Source organism: Cryptotermes secundus, unplaced genomic scaffold (assembly GCF_002891405.2).
Source record: "Cryptotermes secundus unplaced genomic scaffold, Csec_1.0 scaffold66, whole genome shotgun sequence".
NCBI classification, from domain to species: domain Eukaryota; kingdom Metazoa; phylum Arthropoda; class Insecta; order Blattodea; family Kalotermitidae; genus Cryptotermes; species Cryptotermes secundus.
In genome coordinates this window covers 1,860,430-1,884,251 of record NW_019731262.1, presented here as the reverse complement: position 1 = coordinate 1,884,251, position 23,822 = coordinate 1,860,430, and the positions used below count along the sequence as shown (strand labels likewise).

The 23,822-nt window shown below is 39.2% G+C and overlaps 2 protein-coding genes across 4 annotated transcripts in view; one reads left to right on the top strand and one right to left on the bottom strand.

Moving 5' to 3' along the window:
* Positions 1-1,092: 1,092 nt before the first annotated feature.
* On the bottom strand, positions 1,093-20,110 carry LOC111866681 (acid phosphatase type 7). 3 transcript variants are annotated; one of them, XM_023855863.2, is made up of 10 exons: positions 20,016-20,110; positions 18,983-19,083; positions 17,102-17,296; positions 13,562-13,770; positions 12,145-12,242; positions 11,175-11,352; positions 7,663-7,805; positions 4,621-4,792; positions 3,752-3,889; positions 1,093-1,361 (listed from the first exon to the last, which is right to left on the bottom strand). In XM_023855863.2, the coding sequence occupies exons 2-10, from the start codon at positions 19,074-19,076 to the stop codon at positions 1,302-1,304; spliced, it is 1,287 nt and encodes a 428-aa protein (XP_023711631.1). In that variant the 5' UTR covers positions 19,077-19,083; positions 20,016-20,110; the 3' UTR covers positions 1,093-1,301. The 3 variants fall into 3 exon arrangements, with proteins under 3 accessions (XP_023711631.1, XP_023711632.1, XP_023711630.1); XM_023855864.2 differs by having other exon boundaries at positions 19,962-20,047; XM_023855862.2 differs by lacking the exon at positions 20,016-20,110 and adding an exon at positions 19,722-20,009.
* A 248-nt stretch (positions 20,111-20,358) lies between these two features.
* Positions 20,359-23,822, top strand: part of LOC111866680 (acid phosphatase type 7) — an 18,349-nt gene continuing 14,885 nt past the window's right edge. The window contains exons 1-2 of the mRNA XM_023855861.2: positions 20,359-20,611; positions 21,738-21,932. Of these exons, the coding sequence (XP_023711629.1) occupies positions 20,491-20,611; positions 21,738-21,932 (316 nt within the window). The 5' untranslated portion in view covers positions 20,359-20,490. The remainder of the gene's footprint in view (positions 20,612-21,737; positions 21,933-23,822) is intronic.

Below are 23,822 nucleotides of genomic sequence, written 5' to 3'. Positions count from 1 at the left end.
AATGCCAGATATTAAGATGTTACATGATGATATACTTAACTCGCCTTCGCAATGAATTGACCTGAACACATACATCACGATATGTTGTACATTTGGTACCAGTAGCACGAAACATGTTTTCTTTCATATTATAACTGCCCTCCCACCACCAGCAGAACAGCAACATGCATAGCACTGCAACATCATTTCACTATTTCTGTACTCCTGAAGTGAGGTGACACTAAACGCAAGAATGGCCTGTGATGGTTACCTGAATTACAGGAAGTTGGTATAATTCTTATAGTAAATGTATGGCTGTAACAGCCCATAGGTTTGCGAGACGTCGAGGCTCCCACATTTTCTAGACAGTTGGCTTACAGATTGTAGTGAGGTTGTCAGCCTGACACGCCAGCCGCTCTTCAGCCCCAGGAAGATTTGAATGACATAAATTATCATCCCCTTTATGTGAACATTTTTACTTCTACATGTCATCACTTATCAAGGTTTATACTGAAGACCATAATCTTAATACATACTGCCATGAGAGCCTCAGGTCACACCAACTAATACTGCTTGAAGAACAGTTTCACAGCTTCCTCAGCTTAACCCTCTAACTGCCAGCCACTGCCATAAAACAATCTGCTAGAAATTCCAAGGACATTTGAGTTACTGCAGCTGCACAGAAAATTCTAACCATGCTGTCCTGAAATGACAGACCGAGTGACCTCCGCTTGTCAGCAAGGTTAGTGCCAACTTCGAAGACAGAGGTTGTCATGTGGTCAGCGCAACTGATCCCCATGGCCATTAGTCTCAGTTTTCTAGACTGGAGCCGCTATTTTCTTGAAATTGCCCCTCAATTATCCTCATAAGGCTGAGTGGACCCTGTTCCAGACCCACTACTTCTCAGAAAATCTGGTAGCGCCGGGAATCGAACCCAGGACATCCGGATCTGCAGCCAGGAACTCTGACCACTAGACCACAGAGGCGGTTGGTACAGTTTGCTTGCGGACTACTGGTCACGGGGTTAGATTGCGTTTTGTCCTCAAATGACCCTCAAACTATAGCAGGTATGTATAATTTTAAAGCATAGTCTTTCTTCTAAACACTGATATGTCACATCTGATGCCATCTATTGATCCTGTACTGATTGAACAACAATGAACTGACCTCTTCTGCTTTGGTGGTTTGAAGGCAAGTACACCAAGTTGATCTAGTGTGAATGTCATGCACAGAATGTTAAGTATATCCACCTGTACTGTGTATCATGTAACTATAAAACTAAAACCTTTTAATGTCTGGTCTCATGTGGTGATGCCCTTCATCTATGCATATGACCCGTGACTATTTTTGATGAGCCAGATATGGTCAATCACTTCACCTTCCTGCAACAGAAGTGTAAACAACCAATATTATGTGAAAAAGTAGCCATTTTACACCTAACATGACATAGTCAATGTTCCAAGAACCAAGACTAAAATAATTATGCTCATGATTTTTATGCATTCTTTGCCAAACTGCATAATGAAGAGATGGAATCTGTCAATCTGCATGTTTCACCTCCAAACTCACTCAACAGATCTAATTACATTTTATACTCTGGGTATACATTAAAATTTGTACGGAAAATATCATTTTGGTTTGCATAGTGAAATGTAAATCTTACTTTATGCCATGGCAAAATAAAACTTTCCCATGAATAATGTCGTCTTCTGGGATGTGGCGCCGTGTAGATCTTGTGTGAACCGATGTTTCGGAGGAACGTATCGCCTCAATCTTGAGGGTAGAAAAATCTGAGAGCAAGGAACCAGCGTGAGCAGGCACCACATCCCAGAAGACAACATTCTTCACAGTGACCACTGTGAAAACCTCAAATCTTACATGAAACTTTACCAGTTTTCTCAAAAAACTGTTTACCACATCTAAACTTATGTGGGATTGTCGATACGTTGCCACACTTAGAACATAACAAAACATACAGATGTCATTAAAATCTATAATTTTTATTTCAGAATTTATTGAATCCAGTGAATATTTAACAGAAGACAACATAAAATAATTTTTGACTTATAAACTTCTATCCACTGTGAAATGAATGGACTTATATTGTTCATCTGTTTTAAATTCCAGTTAAGTTTTTCAGTTACCTCAATCTCTAGAGACAAATGGCAGGACAGTACCATGATTTGGACATGACCCCTTCCTTCCTATTTTTTCCAAATCATTATTTATCAGTCATTCTACCATTCAACATTTTATCATCTAGGTATTGACAGCTTCATGAAATAATGCCCCAGAAATGATTATGGTACAGACATGGTAAATAATTTATTTAATAAAAATATAAATTAATATTTATAATTGAAGTAAATTTATTAAGAAGATATTGAAAGGCAGTGTGAATACATACACATTATTCAAGAAAGATTTAATTAAACATTACGTTGAAGAGCATTTTCTTGTGGGTCGTGATGCAGTGTAGTCCGATAGATAGTTACTGCTTCAGAGGTATGCACTACCTCCATCTTTGGGTCAAAGAGTAAAAAGAAACCACTGAAAAGCAAACCTCAAGCAGGGCTGCTTGCTTGCAGAGCTTAGTCTGAAGATGAAGACAACACATTCCTCCAACGCATCAATAAACTTCTACCAGGGTACACAGAGTCAAATTCTAGAAAATGGTAGTTTTCATAGTCACTGTCACGAGATCCTCAAATGTGACAAATTAAATGTGACACTGAATAGTGGTACAGAAACCAAAGAGTAAATAAACAAAGCTGACAAACTGCAAGAATTCAACCTAATTCAGAGAGTTATCCTATGCAAGGCTCAGATGAGAGTTCTAAGAGGTAAGAAAAAGTAAAGCTATCCCTGTAACAGGCCATGGAGGCGCCTAAGGTTGTGAGATGTCAAGGCTCCTACATTTTCTAAACAACTGACTCATAGAAGGCAGTGAGGTTGTCAGCCTTATGCACTGGCTGGACGCCCTTTATCCCCAGGAAGATACCTGGTACTCATTTCTGTCAGAGGCTGAGTTGACCCCAGGGTCATAGTTACAGAAGGGAAAACATGAGCAAGTGAGTGAGAACAAGAAATGAAAAATCTAGACAAAGTTAGAAGATAAGTTCACTGGGAGATAAATTAACAAGTAATTGGCATATGATACATCACACATGTTTTAAGGTTGAAAGGACAGATAATCCCAAAGCAGGTTCCGAACGTGAAACTTAAAGGAGAATACTGAAGGATGAACTTAAATCAAGATAGGAATAACAGGTTAGAAAAGATGTCATGCAAAAGAAATTAAGAACATGCGAGGAAAATGAGGATGACAGAATTTGGGAAGTCAAGTAATGGAAGGGACTGACTGCTAGATGAACCACACAAAAATGGAAACATTGATGGAAAAAAAAAGATGATGATTTAAATCGTTAAGATAGCATATCTCATCGTATGAAAAAAAAATTAATTTAAATTCTTCCACTACAAAATATTACTTTATTGCAACTGCAAATAGAAAGTAGTAATTTTTAGACAATACAATATGCAACAAAGTCTTCTGAGGCGTTCAGCCATTTCAATATGGAGTCATTTGTCCAATGCTTCAGGCTGCATCTCTGTCTCCATCATGTATGGTTTATGTGATGATATGAAGATCCAAAATAGTGTTTTCTTTTTCAGGTACAGAAGGGACTAACCAAGGAAGTTAGAAGTTTACAAGGAAACTTGTATGGAAACAGGAAACAGAACTGGTGACAGTCAAGTTCTAAACACGTACCTTATCCACAGATATCTGCTCCATGTACAAATGTGTCTTGTTGAAGATTCGCATCCTCATGTAGCCATAGTCAGTGCTGCGGAATGCTGACCAGTATGGGAGATCTCCCCTGAATGGACTGGTGTCCTCTTTACAACCCTAGGGACAACAGCATATTTTCAAACACTTACAGAATTATATGATAATTCCTGGAATTTTCACATAAAATGACAAAGTATCTATGATAAATATATAAAAATTCTGCAACAAACAGTGAAAGCTCTGAAATTATGGTTTACTGTTGCAACATACTGTTAGCATTAACACACTGCATGAACGTGTACATTAGATATGATTTGTAATGACCCTGGGAAATGTATTTTTTTTTTTGTAGAAGGTCTATACAGAATGGGGTCTACATTTGTTTCAATTTGTCCTTCAAGGCTGTTAAGAACTTTTTCACTGCTATAGTTGACATTACTTCCTGAACATAAATTGCTCTATTAATGCAATGTGTAGGATCAATTACAAATGTACTCTTTCCTGACATTTCCTGAATTAGTAATTCAATGGACATAAACTGCTTCCGATTACCAATGATACCATCCTAAATATGCATGAATCCTATGACCCTTTATTTTCATAAACCTCTAAACTTTACTGTATCTTCTACATGTATGTAAGTCTATTCCAAATTTCATTTGTGTCTCTTTTAATAATAAATAACTTCCTCTACGATCATATAACCTACAGCGGGTAGGATTCTTATACTAATATTTTAAGTTTACTCTTGATATCGATATAAAATGGAACACCTTTTGACACACAATCTGGCTAAAACCTGAAAGCTGAAATTACAAACAGAACTTTTAAATGTATTTGAATCTTACAGCTGATCCTGAAATAATGTGAACTGGTGCACCTGGATCACGATACGGCTCTTCATAGCTTCCATTATGGACTCTGTAGTCATACAGTGGCCATAAACGCTCATATGAATGTTCATGAGCCCATATGACTAAATCAACACCATAGTCATACAGCAACTTTTCCATACCAAACCTACAATATCACATATAAGAACAGAATTAGGACATGTTATATAAAGTGAGCAGTGCTGTTCTTAAGTACACAGGACACCTTTCTCAATTACTGCTGCATATAACAGAAACTTTCTTCAACAGAAGTTACAGATACTAAAGTCTTACGGAAATGAAACATGGACAATGAAGAGAACTGTAAAAAGACCAGTATCACCAGAAATGCATTTCAAGAGGGGGGCAGCAGGATACACTCCTTCAGATCATGAAATAAATGAAAACTATAAATTCTACAAATAACAGAATTTATAGTCCATATAAAGGTAACAGGAAAGAATATACTGACAGGATGAGCTCTGACAAGGTTACAAAAAAGAAATCTTAAAGTATCAACCAAAAGGAAAAAGAAGTTTGGGAAGACCTCTGAATAGACAGGTGGATTGTGTTTTGTAATATATAACAAGCTTTAATAGGCCTAATACTGGAAAGGATGATGATATTACACATAGTATTTACGTGGAACCCCCATTTATTTCATTTGATATAAGGTTTTCTCTCTTTCACTGTCCAAGTTCTATGATGCAAGATTAATACTCTGAATGATAAATGATTATGACAGGGCATGTAGTGGGGAGAAGAGGAATGCATACAAGGTTCTGGTGGGAACGCCAGAAGGTAAGAGACCATTAGGAAGACCTACATGTAGGTGGAATAATATTAAAATGGATGCTAGAGAAATAGGGTGAGGTGGTATGGACTAGATTGATCTGGCTCAGGATAGGGACCAGTGCTAGGCTCTTGTAAACACAGTAATGAACCTTAAGGGAAATTCTTGAGTAACCGAGCAACTGATGGCTTTTCAAGAACGACTCAACTCCATGAAGTTTAGTTAGTGTTACATTACCTCCATTTAAGGTTTTCCACAAGGCTGCGCCATAGCTCAAGCGGTTAGTCGCTGTCCTGTCCTGTTTGTGAAGACGCATTGTGAAGGGAGGGGAGGTCGCAGAAAAGTGGGGATAGGCACAGCGAACGCAGCAGTCGCAGAAGTTTCTGTCTAATACCCCTCAGTAGGAAACATGAGGTGGACGAGTGAGCAGCGTGCGCTTGCTGTCGAAGCCTATTTTTCGAACAACCATTCCTATGTGGCGGTGCAGTGTGCGTTCCGTACTCACTTCGGAATTAAGCCCAGAGGTCCGGTTCCCGACTGGAAATTGATTGTTTTGTGGGTAGAGAACTTTAGGACAACCGGGAGTGTGGTGAAAAAATCATCAGGACCACAACGGACCATTACGACGCCAGAAAATGTGGAGGCAGTTCAACAGTCGATTTTGAGATCTCCAAGACGCTCCACTCGTAAACAGACAGTCGTCCTAGACATATCCAATCATTCAATGCGCCAAATTCTTCACGAACATCTACATATCCATCCCTATAAGATGGTTGTGCAAGATTTGTCACCACATGAGTTCCAGAACCAAATAACGGCATGCGAAATGTTATTGGAAACTTTACACCCTGACGCACTTGTTTTCTTTAGTGATGAGGCACATTTTCACCTATCAGGATATGTCAACAAGCAGAATATGCACTATTGGAGTGGTAACAATCCCAGAGAGCTCCATGAGAGGCCACTTCGCAGTGATTAGGTGACAGTATGGTGTGCGTTGTCGAGAGTTGGAGTTATTGGCCCTTATTTTTTTGAAGAAGACAATCATGCAGTTACTGTCAGCTCACAGTGGTATGTGGACATGATTAAAAACTTTTTCAAACCAACTCTTGAAGAAATGCATCTAGGAAATATCTGGTTCCAACAGGATGGTGCCACGGCCCACACAACCCGAGCTTCAATGACAGTTCTGAGGGCAAAGTTCCCCGGATGGCTCATCTCGCTTCGAGGTGACATCCCGTGGGCAGCGCACTCACCTAATCTAATGCCCTGTGATTTTCTTTATGGGGATACCTCAAGGCAGAGGTTTTTAAACATCGCCCCACAAACCTGCTTCAGCTGAAGAATGTTATTCGGCAGGAAGTAGCCCAAATTCTGGTGCACATGTTGGAACGTGCAGAGGGGAACTTCAGAAAACGGTTGCATCAGTGCATAGAGAGCGGTGGCCACCACCTTCAAGATTTTGTTTAAAACTGCATGATTTAAAACTTTAAAGTATGTTCTTTCATTAGCTAAACATAAATTTTGTCTATCAGCAATAATTTTTATTTTATTCACCTTCAAAAAAGGAAGTTTCTGAGCCCCACCCTGTAATTACCAAGCTCTACACTTGCAACTTAAGAAATATTAATCAGTAATAATATGAAATTTTAAAGCTAAAGCAAAACATCACATTCATGTGTGTAACAAAGCATGCAAAGCAATGATTCAGATTGGGGAAAATTTCGAAAAGCTGTTCTTGCTCTAACAAAAACCCACTATAACAGATGCAAATACTGTTTCCGTCAGTATGACAAAATTCAACTGGCAAATCCATACTTAAAATATAGGCAAACTGTGAAAACTCCATAATGAGAAGCTTCAGCAGCTATTATTAGGATAACTGAAACAGGGAGGATAAGATGTGCAGGGCATGCAGCATGCAGGAAAGATAAAATCAATATCAAATTCTGGCCAGAAATCCTAAAAGGAAGAGGTCATTTAGTTGGTCAAGGACTATACAGGAAGATAATATTAAAGTGAAACTGAAAGATTTAGGATAGTAGGGTGTGGACTCAATTCATTCAACTCAGGATATGAATGAGGAGGTTCTTGTGAATATGGTAATGAACTGTCAGGTTGCATAACAGGCAGGGAATCCCTTGAGCAGCTCAGTGGCTACTGGCACCTCCAGAAGGATCCTGCTTCATTGAAAATACTTTGTCAGTTTAACATGATTCACTAACCAATGCAGGAAAGGCAGGCCAACACGAGTGTAAGTTCCATAATGTGTGCAGTCATCATCACCAGTGTTGGAACAGTACATTGGACGGTGCCCATACATGACAATCCAAGGACGGACACTGCGATTTTCAGGACTTGTGGCTTCCTGAATTATAGAACAACACATGATCATGCGTGTAAATTGTCCTAACAGGTTGAATATCATTTCTCTGTATCAGTCACACACATATACATACATATAGGGCTCAGACCACCTGTCAGACAAAACTCTACTTTCTAGACACTTCTCCATAACACACCACTGCAATTGCTATATATCAGCCTACATAACAGTCACATAACATACACGGGATACACAATACTGATCCTTATATTATATATACTGACATCACTAGACAACAACCCCACGTAGCCAAAACTGTGCAAATCCCTCAACCACAGTGCACCCCAGTCGGCTTCCACACCAACACTAGGATGTATGGTGTCACAGGAGACTGCCCCCACGAAAGCAATGCACAGTTAGCACTTATTCACACAGCAACTCCATATATATATTTAACTCACAGAATCTGAACCATCCCTAACAACAGCAGACCACTAGAGTGACCACCAGAACTAAAACTCCTCATAAAAAACAAACACAAAGCTCCAAAGACACAAGAATAACTGGAAGAGGCAACAACCATCAGACATCCTACAAAGCATACGGCCATGCCATAGCTCAAGCGGTTAGTCGCTGGCAGCCCACTGTGGTGGCCTGGGTTCGACCCCAGGTCTGGTCAAGTGGGATTTGTGGTGGACAAAGTGGCACTGGGGCGGATTTCTCGAAGTACTTCGGTTTACCCTGCCAATCTTCATTCCACCAAATTCTTCATCATCATAATCACCCGGGGCAGGCTACAATAGGCCAATCAGTGGCAGCCGTGCCGAGTGGACCCAGTTGGACTCCGCCCCCCACTAAGCGAATTACTACAAAGCATTCCAGAACATGTTCAAAGGGATTTCCTCCTGCAGTGCTTTGGTTTAATTTTTAATACTATTAAGATTGTAATATACGAGGGGGTACCCAAAAGAAACCGAACTTATTTTTTTTTAAACTTATTTATTCAAATTTTAAGCACAAACCTTCAATCCCCTTCAAAGTACTCTCCACTTACACTAATACACTTGTCTAGTCTTTTATTCCATTTTTCAAAACATTGTCTAAATTCATCTTTTGAGATGCTTGACAACGCCTCCGTCATTTTTTCCTTTCATGTCTCTTTTCATTCGAGGAAACAAAAAAAAGTTGCATGGGGCAAGGTCGGGTGAGTATGGAGGGTGAGGAACAGGGGTCATACCATTTTTGGTCAAGAATTGTTGTACAGACAGGGCTGTGTGAGCAGGGGCATTGTCATGATGGAAAAACCAGTCACCCGACTGCCACAAATCTGGCCGCTGAGCTCCAAGTCACTCCCGACAGCTCCACAATTTCTTCAATGGTCCGTCGTCGATCTTCCTTGATGATTTCACGAATTTTTTCAACATTTTCATGTGTTCGGGCCATGGAAGGACGACCAGAACGAGGTTTGTCATCAATTGACTTTTCACAATTTTTGAAACGGGAAAACCACTCAAACACTTCAGTTTTCCCCATAACATCATCCTTGTATGCCATTTTTATCATTTCAAGAGTTTCTGTTCCACTTTTTCCGAGCAAAAAGCAGAATTTGACCGCCGCATGCTGTTCACGAAAATCAGCCATTGCAAAAACAACGATCACACAAAACAGTTGTCACTATAAACTCTGCCGAAACTAGTCCTTACCTTCTGAAGCAACGGTAGTCGGCTTATTGACTCAGGAATGTTAGCTCTATGCACTCATAGCGGCAAAACGTGGTACTACAAAAGCTCTGCCCACAAAAAAATTAGTTTAGTTTCTTTTGGGTACCCCATCGTATATGTTTAATTTTAAGTTAAAGTTTAATGTATGTATAGATTTATGTCAGATCTCACACAGCCAAGTTTAACCAACAAATTCCATAACTAGCATTGTAGTTTATGTAATCTGTCACCAGTTCTATGTCCCTCAACCTCATCTAACAGTGACATACATAGGATGAAACATGTAGTGAATGGAACAAAAAAAAATATATATACACTTCTGTTTATATACGTACATTCTGACCCTTATATCATACAATTTACTGGTCAAAGAATTCATTTTTACACTTGCTGGCCTTGATTTTTTGCTCATCATAGATGAGCAGAATGGAGGATTTGCTGAGCCCTGTATATATGTCTACATACTCACATACATACATTCATATGCACACATTGAAACTTTCATGTAACAAAATTTAGGTGACACAACATTTCACTTTATACACACTTTTATTTAAATCCTCCCAAGAAAAATTATTTTATTTACTGCACAGAGATTTAGATTTTAGCGGGACTTGTAACAAACAGTGACACAACGCTAAACAGAAAAGGCCACTTGAAAAGTGGAAGTACAGAATTCTACTTGAGAGTGCAAGATAGAACAGGATGCTTCAGAATAAAGACCAGTGATAAGCTCCTGTGAACCTTGTAACGAATCTTAGGGTCCCTAAAAGGTGGGAATTTCTTACCTGCTTGACACAAGGACTCTCCACCACAGAGTTTGTTAGAAATTTGTAAGAGGTTTGATCTTGTCCTAGATAATCTGCCCAATATTGTCAGGGTGTAATGCACACTTATACGCAACAAACACTTTTAATAAGTCTAGCAACATCCAGAGATACTTCAAGTTATCTCCCATATCCCAATAACTGCACAGATACTTTGGAGTTTCCCCTATATTCCAACAACTGTAGACATACTTTGGGTTTTCCTCCATGTCCCAACAACTGTAGACATACTTCGGGTTTTCCTCCATATCCCAATAACTGCACATACTTCGGGGTTATGCACTCATAGCGGCAAAACGTGGTACTACAAAAGTTTTCCTCCATGTCCCAACAACTGTAGACATACTTCGGGTTTTCCTCCATGTTCCAACAATTGCAAAGATACTTTGGGGTTTCCCCCATATCCCAACAATGGCAGAAGATAGTCTGGGTTTTCCACTGTATCCTAGTAGTGATCCCATTACTATCACATTCCCACTGTTGTCAGGATTCTTTGTTCTCATGATCCCAACGCCTTTCTTACAGAGGCAGTAACAGCAAAATATCCACAGCGAAATCCAGCACTGGAAGCCACTACCAAGCAACAGCTAGGGAAGACTGAGAAGACTTTATGTGTACTGTAGTTAGAGTGTGTAACTCAGTGAGATTGTCATAGTTATTTGTAGTTATGTTCTGTAAGTGTTCAATAAATCCAATTACCAATCCAAACTCCATCTACAGTCACTCTAAAATCACGATAATATTGTACTATATTTTTAGTATCTTATGTGCATGGGTGTACTTGTGTGTGGTTGTGTAAAAGTATGTATGTGTGAGCGTGAATATCAAATGAGCAAAAGTAAACTTAGATTACAAAGTCAGACCTGAAGGTCCTGTTCCAACCATGCATACTGCTTAGTGACCAGCTTCAGCCCATATTCCAAGAAGTAATACACTTCAGTTGATACAGAAATGAAGTGTACTGGTCCCATGTTGAAACTGTACCACAGACCCTCCGAGTTACCCGGCATATTAAAACGGGCTCGATAGTTACTGAAGTTGCTGGAAACAAATGAACAAAAGAAAAAGGCTGATATTTTTCAAGAATTAAGCACAGAAAAGAAAAAAAAAATGCCATCTTTCTTTTTCTTTCCTTTAGGTTTTCACTGGGGTGACTTAGTGACCATACATTTTCCCTGTAACAATCACAGAGCCAGCAACACAAGAAAAACATAATAAACTCTTTTAAAATTCTGTACATAGGCACTGCACATCCTTACTCATGCATGATTGACTTTACCTTTCCTTCCTTGGAAAAAAAACTGATTGTTGCTTAGTACACCATTGTTGGTTACTGAATATTAAAGTGAAATCCAGATGACCAGTAAAGCTGGTTTTGATGAAACAGATATTTTGCATTTGGGCACCTAATGCACATACTGTTAGTTCCCTCAAGATATGCCTAGGCAGTTTTACTTAAGAGAGATGATCTCCATGAATTACTGAAATTTAATCAGAGTTATTAAAGTTGTTTCTGAGAAATTCACCATTTTGTTCTTTGAGGACCATCTGAAAGGCCCCTAATTTTGGAGCTAGAATGCTCATGTTCATTGAACACCAATGTATAATGGATAAACTCTAAAATACCAACTACGACTAACATCCATCCAACCATTCAGGCACCAGCCTGGCACGTATCCGAACGTAGATACAGATGGCATTCTCAAAACCAGTTTCAGGTTTGTCAGGATTGAAGATGTGTAAATCTGTCACAATCTTGAGATCGGTTTACTTCATCTACTACATACATGAGAAGGGGGACAGGGAAAAACAAAACAGTACCAGATTACTTACTAAGCTTCCTCGTGATTTCCTGGACATGTCATGTACGGAACATAAGCAGAAATTGGTTGTATCTGCTTCATGAATTCATCTCCAATGAGTCCATTTTCCTAAAAAGATACATATCAGATCTGTGTAATGTCACTGTACAGGATGGCACAAGAGTTGTGTTACAGTTTCACATTTCTTCCATATTTTTACATGCTGCTCATAATTTTTTTAGCTGGCAAACACCATTATGGATGAATGAATGAATAAGAGCTGGACAATCTTTGATCTATTATGTATCCCCTTCTGGTTAGCCACCTAATGACCATAAACTTCAAATGAAGTTTAGTAATTTAATTAATGGGGTGCTTTGTAGTTGTCTTTGGTGATGAAATCCTAAGTTAGCTAGAGCTTCAGCCACACTGGGGGCTCTTCCATGTGTTCAGGCCCCTCTCACAAGTGGAAAGGTGTCATTTCAGGTGACAAAGCCATATAAGTAGTCCTATCAAATGCCTCAGCTGGTTCCTACTTAATTTTAATAGTCCTTAGTCCTTTTTGTAAAGGGTCCTTAAAGGAAACTTTGTGTCCATGGTGGATACACTGTTCAAATCTTTGATAGACTTTCAGATCAAGGTTATAATGCTGCTTGCTCGTGTGGTAATGGCTCACAAACCAAGAAAAACAGGACACTTGCCTTGTCAAGTGACAACCTGATTTAAACTCCAGTGATATACAGGGGGTGGACAAAATAACGGAAACACTAGTAAACTGAGGAACAGAATCTGTGTTGGCTACACTGAAAGAACTTCAGTTGGCAACACAGAATGTTCTTCCATTGTTTACACTCTGTTGTGCTTGTGTCAGTACTGAAGGTAATACGATCCAGGGAGCTGGGATAGCATAGTTGGTGTAGTGACTGGCTACTGGCTGGACGACTGAGGGGTCAGAGTTTGAGTCCCAGTAGAGACAAGAATTTTCTCTTCTCCACGTCATCCAGAACGGCTCTGGGGGCCACCCAACCTCCCATCCAATGGGTACCGGGGTCTCTTTCCCCAGGGGTACAGCGGCCAGGGAGTGAAGCTGACCACTCAGCTCCAGCTAGTGCTGAAGTCAAGACAATGTGGATATATAAATCCACTCTCCCATACGCCTTCTTGGCGTAGTGCTTAATTAGTTAAGCACAGGGACAACTTTACTTTTTTTTACCTCACTGTACATTTTGCTTACTGTCAGACCATTCTACAGCTTGATACATGTTCAACTTTATTTAATTTTATGCCAGGTAGATAAAATATCCATTTGATTTTTACCCAGTTGCAAATAGTCATAAATGCCAATGCACATTTATACCGCTCACTCGATAAATATCCCACATTTAGCATTAAAATCCTCTGATTCCCAAAGGGGATCATGGGGATTTACTGTGTAATGCTGTACTTACAGAGTCCATATCATATGCAAAATCACCAACATGCAAGATTGCATCGTACATGCCACGCTGAACTTCCTCCTGTAGATGTGGCAGTGATCTGGCATTTTCATTACCCAGGTCACCAAATATTGCCAGCTGAGGAGTCCACGTGGATTCATCGGATGATGTCATAAACCAGAAAAGGTCTGACCACCCCTGGTCACTGCCACAGTGGTACACTGCAGAAATGGTGTGCAAAACAGTAAGCATACATACCAAAGCTTGAACATGTGAGTAACAAAAATTAGGCAGAACTTGGTTGAAAGGCAATTTGAAAATTGTGAATTTGTAGATCGGAAAATTTCAAAACATCTAAAATAGCCTCATTGTCATCTGAACAAAGAGGAGCTGGGATAGCTCAGCCAATACAGTGAAAGGCCACAGGCTCAACAAAGAGGGTTCAGCTCTTGATATGGGCAAGACATTTTTCTCTACTCCACTGTGTTCACAATGGCTCTGGGGTCCACCCAGCCTCCTATCCAGTGGGTATCAGTGGGGTAAGGCAGTCAGGGCATGAGGCTGACCACACACCCTTCCATCTAGTTCTGATGTCAAGTATGGTGGAGCTATACCACCACTCCCCCATACATCTTCATGGTGTGGTGCTTAATTAATTACACACAAGGATAACTTCACCTTTCCAACTGACCAAAGAAAGATGTCCAAAACAGCTGTTTAGTTAGAAACGTTGAAAACTGACTGAAAAGAAACAGATCTTGGCCTTGATCCATTAACCTAATTTATTTTTTCTACTGTGTAATTTCAGCTTTCAGGATTTAGCACTGTTGTATGTTGAAGTTGGTCCAACATTTCAGTATCTACTGGAGTCACCACCTTCAGAGCAAGTAATGCAGAAGGATGGAAGGACAGGGGTTATAGAGCATGGTGCTACCCAACAGGCAGGTACCATCATCTGATATATACATGGGTTACTTCAGAAGTCATGGCAACTAATTTTTTGGGGCAAACACATTACAGTGAAGAAAGTTCAAAATATACTCATGAAAGGGCATGATATACCCCTACGATTGGCTTAGTCAGATCATGTAGATGTGAAGGGTCGTAGGTATAGTAGGCAAGAAAAAATGCACATTATGGAATGACTGTTTTTTTTCATTCTTTAATCCTCAAAAAATTCAATTGTGATTAAGAAATAAAAACTTCAATGTGAGTTAAATCTGAATTCTTACATTATGACTATCAACCTTCAAAGTAGTCTCCAAGTGTATCAAGTACTCGCTGCCAGCGATGAGGAAGACAGCGAATACCATCAGCTTCACCATCTCCAAATCTTGTCATCTCACACCAAACTGTGTCAGAAATGTCCTCTCGTGTATGAAAGCGTTTCCCTCCCAATGGCTGTTTCAGTTTGGGTATTAAGTCATAGTCACATGGTGAAAGGTTGGGTGAACATGGAGGATGGTGTAGTACTTCCCATCCCCAATGTCGTAAATGGTTCTTGACACTGTTTGCTGTGTGGGAAATCCACTAGGTTGCAAGTCGGCACTTGCTTCTCTTCCACATTGGAATGCTTCTATCCACCTTGCAACAGTTCTGTATGGTAGAGCATGATCACCCAGAGCTTCCACAAGCTCTGAGTGACATTCAGTCACATTTCTGCCGCGAAGCACTGCTATTTTCACGTAACAACGCTGTTCCAGCCGGCTAACGTTCATTGTTGATGAAGGTTATGATCACATTGACTGCGCGCTGGACTTGCTTCATTGTCTTTGGACTTCAGCATCATCTAGCAGCATCATTAGAAATCAGACACTGACGTCTCTCAGCAGCAAATTTGGAAATTCCGGTAAGAGCTTTTGAAATTTCGGAAAAATGATGTTGCCATGACTTTTGAAGTAACCCACGTATAAGTCTCAAAGCAGTAGCAAGGTGGGAGTTTGAAGGGTAGTGCTATCTACTGCAAAGGGACCATGCCGTTAAGAAGAAGCTCTGGAGAAAAAGAGATGCAACCAGACTTCATTCACTTTGCATCCATCCTCACAGGTTTTTTCTGCATAAAAATATTGAAACAATGCATGCCAAGAGTAAAGGTAAACGCTAAGCTATCCCTGTAACAGGCCATGGAGGCTCTTAGAGTTGTGAGATGTCGAGGCTCCCACATTTTCTAGACAGTCAGCTCAGAGATGACGGTGAAGTTGTCAGCCTTACGCACCCACCAGGTGACCTTTACCTCCAGGAAGATTCCTGGTATTCATTTCTATTAGAGGCTCACTTGACCCCATGGCCACAGTGCGGCTGGAAGGATTAGGTCAACTGAAAACCCAGTGACCTCATTGGGAATCGAACCCACAACCTTCCAGCTCGTAGCATAGTGTCTCAACCAATTAATGATAATATTAAGGTAATTCAATTACATGAGCATCCTCAGACCTTCACTTAAGTAGGAGCCAAGTGGTTACAGGGCTGTCACCAGACATCAAGAATTAAACTAAGTGTAATTGAGGGCCGCACCATAGCTCAAGCGGTTAGTCGCTAGTTTCCCACCACTGCGGCCCAGGTTTGAGCCCAGGTCTGGTCAAGTGGGATCTGTGGTGGACAAAGTGGCGCTGGGGCAGGTTTTCACCGAGTACTTCGGTTCCCCCTGTTAATCTTCACTCCACCAAATTCTCCATCATAATCACCCAGGGCAGGTACAATAGGCCAATCAGTGGCCGACGTGCCAAGTGGACCCAACTGGACTCCACCCACCACTATGCGAATTAAAAATTCGCATAGTGTAATTGAGTATTGAGAGGAAAAATCTGTATTGCACTATATTAAGTATCACAAACTCTTGTTTCAAGAAAGCCAGCACACACATTCTTTGCTGAGCATATGGTTGGTTTCATTGTCAATAACAAAATATATAGTTGCTAAAACTTTAGAGAAGGAACAAACTCAAATTAAGAAACTAAACTTTACCTGTGTAATCATAAAAATTATTGGCTATGAGGCATGGTCACTGCCAGAAGATTTTCAATGATGGGGTAGGTAGCTTTCAAAGGGGGAATAGCCAGAAAATTTTCTTACAATCTTCAGTTTAAGCCATTTAAGAATATTTATACTGGCAACCCTAGAGTATTCAAGATAGAAGACTTTTTAATATACTTATAAATAATTATTATTAATGTCTTCTCTTATTTTTTTTTCTAAAAAAAAAAACGGGATGGTGGCAGATTCCTGGTTTGTTTACCACTGCTCATGGAACGAGGATTTGAATTGCATCCAAAACTCTACAACACCACTTGCAAATCACTTTAACAGCAGTGGCTACCATACATATTGGCAAGAGTATAAAATAAATTTTGTAATATCTTTGTGTGTTCTCTCTTAGGTCTATGGTAGGAAACAGGAGTGTTAGATTTTTATACGTATCAGATAACAAAACTTCAAAATTAATGTTATGTTAAATCACAGAACATTACTGAAACAGTGCCCTTGTGCTTTTGACCACTTTAAGCCATGCTGACTTAAAGAATATTTCCAGCAAAAGAGTGCTTTAAGCCTTACCATATTTGCTTCTTGGTGTCAACTGGAGAAGAGTCACCCTGTGAATATACTGGCTCCTGGTCTCATTGTCACCACTGACAAATAATGTTGACAGCCCTGTTGCTTGTTTTATAAGACCACCAATTCCATATTCAACTACAGATTCATTCGTCTGATTGGTTGTGCTCCACATTACAACAATTTCATATGGATTTCCTATAGAAATGTTCAGATATAAGCGAAATATTTCTACATTATGATGTCAACAATAAACTACTTCAGATTTTAGGCTTTCATGGTGGTTAATGATGGTTCTGCTCTTAGCTGTTTAAATTGCGCGCATATGGGCAGCGTTGCCAACGTTTCAGAGATATATGCTGCACATCCATCTTCAGGGTTGAAGTGAGTACAGTAGGTGAGTCCAACAGACTTAAACTCAGAGTGGGCATGACCTCTGACCCTTTCCCCATGGGCCTGTTTGATCAAAACCTATACATGCACGAAGACTCATTCACCTTTCTTACTTCAACACTAAAGACAGATGCTGCATATGTCTCCAAAATGTCAATAACACAACCAACATTGACATGAGAATGATCAGAAGATCAGAAGGAGATTCTTAAGATCAGAATCAACATGAACAGCGAACACTACTGTCTTCTATGAAGTGACGCTGTGTATTCTGGTAGTTAACAACATTTTAGAGGAACCTAATGCCGCCATCTTTGGGGTAGAAGGCAAAGGCAGGAGGATAACTGTTTACATGATATCACAAAGCAGGAGGAGGTAATCTTGGGGTCTGAACCTCACATCTCACAACATGAGATCAGTTTCACCTTAATGTTTCTGTTCAATGGCACAAATTTTAACTCAAAGCAAAAGGACATCCTCTTCATACAGTCAGACCATTCTCGGGGGAAATGTACCAACTGCTATGAATGAAATAGAAGTTCGTCTTCCATGATATAAAATACAGTCTTTATACCTCATTTTCTGAAGTTTTATATTTCTGCAGAATAAATTATTTACAGTAAAATTCCGATTGTCCGAATTAATTAGCGACAAAGGTGGTTCAGATAATTTAAAATTTGGATTAAATTCTTATCCACAAAGAACCACTATTATAATGTACTGCACTAGTGTAATAATAATAATAAAAAGCTTTCAAAACAGGCAAAAGACGAAAAATTAATAAATGATTATACATTAACATTTTCAAACACTTTACTTGAAAAAGTCCAACAATGATGTTTGTTTACCAGACACATTTCTGGTTACAGTGATTCAGTTAATTAGAAATTTGGATAATCAGGATTCAAATAATTGGTGTTGTACTGTACTTTCATTAATCAATAACTTAATTATATGATTCCAAAAATTAAATTATGTTTTGAAATAACTGATACCTGCATATTCAAAATGCAAACAATGGATGAGATACCATTTATTACAATATATTTTCGAATAAAATTTAGTATTTTTTTCTGAAGTATATTTGATACATGAAATAGCTTTCTCTTTAATAGTGTCCTTCTACATGAGCCAGATGGCTCAGTCAATGTACATGTACTACCCAGGCATATATTAACTGCATCCATATCGGCTCTAGGGCTTATCCAGCCTCCTATCCAATGGGTACCTGGGGCTCTTTCCCCAGGGGAAAAGCAGCTGGGGCATGACACTGACCACTCATCTCCATCCAGTGTCAAGGTTAAGAATGTGTGAAATTATGTCACTATTTCTCCATAAGTCTTCGTGGTGTAGTGCTTGATTGGTCACGGGGGCTATTTTATCTTTGCCGTCAGTGTTTTTCTAATCCACCTTTCAGGAAGTATGGACCACTTCTTCAGAATGTTTTCAGAGAGTTCTACCTTTCAAGAGTACACAGAATACAATCCTTACCTCCATATGACAGGTGCACTTGCTCTGGCTGATATGAAACAAACGAGGAAATGAGCTTGATGCAGCACAGTATCACAACAAAACGTAAAACCATGGTTTATCTGAAAATAAAAATACAGTGTAGCAGGATAAAGCTTATAAATATTAAGGCTGTGGTTTTCTGGGATTTATTATTAATTGTCACCCCAGACTGTATAGCATAATATTGCAGGATGATCAAATGAATAACAAAATTGGAAATGCTGTGCAAGGAGGCTGTGAGGGCCTAATTTCTCATACTATCATATCATTTACCTAAATGGATAATACAAAACCACAAATAGTGTAACCAGGACAGGTGATATTCCAACTAATTCCAACTAAGATTCAAAACCATTCACCACTGACATGAGCCAATTTGCTCTACGTGAGCAAATGTTCCAGGGGAACCTGCTGCTTCCATCTTAAAGGTAGAAGCTGAATATGGAGGAAGCAGGTTCCATCAAAACGTCTATAGCCATCCACCAGACTACATAGTATAACATTCCAGAAGATCACAGTCTTAATATTCACAATTATGAGAACATCAAATCTCATATTTCTGAATCTTATCTTTCCATACGTTAGTAAGGGGAAAAACAAAAAGGAAAGGTGAAAATATACAGCTACAGCGTTAGTTCTGGGTTCTCAAAACGGGCACAATGAAAGGTATAGGGCTTCTGGGATGTGACGCCGTATCGTATGGTAGATGTCCACTAACGTTTTCAGCCGTCTCCCATTTGAATAGATTAGATGAATGAAGGGCTGATTTGTACAAAATAAACCACGTGCAAAGGGACGCCGAAATTCATTATTATATTGTTGAATTTTGACAATCGTTATTAAACTTCAAGAATTCAGGAGAGAAATACACTGTAATATCCAGAAATAAACACGTTTAGACAATTTTTTTATTAATATTAAAGTCGCTACGTTAAAAATACATTATTAACAACAGTACTGGTTTTAACCAAGTAAATATAACTGCGCAAAATAAATGTCGAATAATGCTCACACAGTGCACCACACGTCAAACGCATTACTGCATACACATATCAGCTGTTCGGCGCATGATTCAGTGTCATATGGTATGTTACATACGGTAAATGGAGTAAGCGTTTAAGTATCACCGCTCAACAATAGGATAAATACGCAATAATATTCAAATCAGAAAGCGGTAATTAAAATATGCAAGACACGCACAGTATATTTGGAGAGCCACAGAACCAGGCAGGGCCATTACAATCAAGGAATCACACAAATTATATTTTTATCCATTTAGGAAACTAAAGTGCTTAGTGCCACTTTTGTCATTATTGAGAAGCTCGCTACTACTGCCATCTGGTCGTAATGTACGAAAACATGTCCTGGGTCGAATGAAATGTGTGATTGGTAGATGGGAAGTGGGGAGAAATGAATTTGGTAGCAGTTTAAAAATTAATTGTTTGCAAGATATAAACATGTCAACATAGTCTTCTCCCATATCTGAAATGGTATATGTCAGTGCCAAACCAATCATGTATGGAATTCTTATTTTGTGGTTATGTTCCCTACGACTGAGTTATTGTATGGTGTCTTATCAACCAGAACAAATTCATCTGTCCTATGGAGGTAAAGTTCGTGGCGTTTTTATGTAGTAACTAACCAACTCCATGGAGCGGAGTCCTTAAGAAACCGCCATTCTCCCAGCTACTCAAGAATAACCAAACATTATGGAACCCGCAGGTTCATTGCCGTGTTCACAAGAGCCCCCCGCTGGCCCTTATCCTTAGCCAGATTAATCCAGTCTGTACCACCCCATCTTTTCTCACTAAGATCCACTTTAATATTGTCCAATCTACATCACGATCTTCCAAGTGGTCGCTTTCCCCCCAAAATCCTATATGCATTCATCGGCTCCCCCATGCATGCTGCATGCCGTGCCCATCTTAACCACGTTGACTTGGTAATTATAATTATATTTGGCGAAGAGTACAAGTTATGAAGATTCTCACTGTACAGTTTTATGTAGTATGCATATTAAATATTTAATTAAGATAAATAATAATGTATGAAACAAGAGCACTGAAATTATAAGATCTGAAATGATATTAAATCCTGATTATGACCGAATCCCATAAGGTAACAGAACGTTTTTCCGTTTAACACATGAGTCCTTATAAATAAAAAATATTAAACAGTGTATGCTCAGTATATTTATGATCAAAATAACAAGTTACATGTACTACATTACACATTTACTGAGTTGAAAATATTTTCAGGTGTTATTTTCATTCATTTAAGGAAGAAAACATTGAATTCGTACAAAAAATAAATATGAAAATTTATAGTTAATAGTAGCGTGTGTGTGTGTGTGTGTGTGTGAAATTTGGTGTCATGGCAGAGTGTAGACATGTATGACATTTCTCATCATTTAGGAAGATATGTACATCGTAATAAAATATATATATCTACAATTTTACATAAAGCATTTTGCAATATAAGCCAGTGCTGCAGCGTTCTGTTAACAGTAAATTACACTTTGGATTACTGAAGTTCTGGATTTTGTCCAGCTGCTATTATGAAAGAACAGAATATGGTGAATATTTAAAAATGGGAGGGGAACATTTTGAGGAGGGCCTGTGGGCCACTAAGTGAGCTGGATTGCTACCTGCTTGACCACAGTGTTTAGTATTTAGGATGAGGATTTCAGTACTCATTATACAATCAATGTTGTGAGTCCTTTGATTTGATCCAGATACTGTGAATGATGTAGTTGTCACATGGAGCACAGTCAATGGAACAAAAGAATCCATCGTTGAGTATGGCATTGGTGGACCTAACTTGACAGCAAATGGAACCTCCACCCAGTTTGTCAGTGGTGGAAATGAAAAGAGAAAACAATATATCCACAAAGTGAAATTGCCAAATCTGACATCAGGGACAAAATACAGTAAGTCAGCATACCTCAAGCCCTTTATAGTAAACCTCTTATCCTCTTATGAACTGGTGGTGGTAGCTGCATGACTCCCAGAGTTATGAAACTGAAAAATATTGTGATGAATCCCACGGACCCAGGAACCAAGAAGGTCTGTCCTGGAGAGGGCCAGCAGTAATTCATCCAATGCTTACGAACTTTGCCCTTTATGTTGCAGTATATGAAAAGTGTATACTTATTTTTGTACTGGCATGTATATGTTTCTTAAAACAATATGTGCTTAAATGATGTTGCCATTTTCAGGGACTGTGTAATTCAGTATATGTGAGCTCTCATAGCACAGGAAGAATACCGCTTTGTGACAGGACACAAATATGAGACAGTACAGCTAGAATCATAGTACCTGATGAGTATTAAACTCTGGGATGTAATGCCACATAGTCTGATAGAAGTTCATCAGTGATTTAGAGAAGTGTACTGCACACTGTGTTTTGTCAGCCTACTTCTCTCTGGTTTTCTGCTTGGCCTACTCTGTTCTGAAGATGGAGGCAGTACATTCCTGCAAAATGTGGGCGAACTTGTTTTGGACTTCACAATCTCACATCCCAGACAATAATAGTTCACTTCATAGTCACCATTATGGGATCCTCAAGTCAGAACAGAATAATACCTAATAATCCATGACTTCCTTTAAGATCCTTTCTGATTCATTATTCATCAGTCATCCTTCCATTGAGTGCTATGTTGTACAGCCTGAGATACTGACAGCAGTAACTGACAATGAAGAAGAATACATATATGTTGTAGCGGACAGCAAAACAATAACATATGAAGCTCTTTCTACATCAGATGTTTATAATAATTGGAGAATGAGGATATCTGATTATTAATTAATTGATCTTCATTTACTTTGAGGCACCATATGTAAACATATCTGAGAAACTATGAAGTGCAAGCTGTCTTTTAAGTCTTAGCTTCTGCATTGTGAGGCGCAATGCTACAAGCTGGAAGGCTGCAGGTTTGATTTCTTGATGAGGTCATTGGATTTTCAGTTGACCTAATCCTTCCAGCTGCTCCATGGCCATGGAGTCTACTCAGTCTGTAACACAAATGAGGAGTACCAGGAATCTTTGGTGATAAAGGGTGGCCGGCGCGTAAGGCTGAAGACCTCACTGCCATCTGTGAGCCGATTGCCTAGAAAATGCGGCAGTCTCTACGTCTCACAACCCTGTGGGCCTCCACGGCCCATTACAGGGATAGCTTTACCTTTTTACCCTTTATTTTACATGAAGAGGTGAGAGGTAGTGTAGCAGTGGTATACTGGCATACTTCAGGCCTGGAATGACAAACTGCAAACTGCAGGGATTTTTTGTGACCTTGCTAAAGCTTTTTACTGTTTTAATTTTGAGTTATTGACATCTAAACATGAGTATTACGGGTGTCCGGGGTTGTATATTAAGCTGGTTCAAATCATATCTATTCAATAGAAAACAGAGAGTGTACATTAAAGCTAATGACGGTCAGGACTATTTTTCATCTTGGGAAAGTTAAGCAAGGGGTTCCTCAGGGGTCGGTTTTGGGACCACTTCTATTTATTATTTACATTAATGATTTGCCTCCATATATGAATAAACTGGCTAAAGTTTTTCTTTTTGCTGATGATAAAAGTATTTTGGTTACTGGTAATAATCATGCTGAGCTTAAGCATAAAGTCATGGGTACACTGTCTCTTATTGTAAATTGGTTCACAGCTAATAAGTTGGCCTTAAATATCACTAAAACTATTATTATTAGATTTGCCCTAAAACAGTCTTATAACTCTCTGGCAATTGCTAGCGGGAATTTGTTTATGAATGAAGTTCCTGTGATAAAATTTTTGGGTCTGCAAATTGATAAGCATTTAGA

What these genes read in the sequence shown, in the direction of transcription:
- LOC111866681 (XM_023855863.2), bottom strand. Translation starts at nt 19,076, where the DNA reads ATGGTTTTACGTTTTGTTGTGATACTGTGCTGCATCAAGCTCATTTCC. An exon ending in GGTTGGAACAGGACCTTCAG is followed by an intron (nt 7,806 to 11,174) that starts GTCTGACTTTGT and finishes TCTATAATTCAG; the next exon opens with GAAGCCACAAGTCCTGAAAA. An exon ending in AGCAGATATCTGTGGATAAG is followed by an intron (nt 1,362 to 3,751) that starts GTACGTGTTTAG and finishes CTTCTGTTGCAG; the next exon opens with GAAGGTGAAGTGATTGACCA.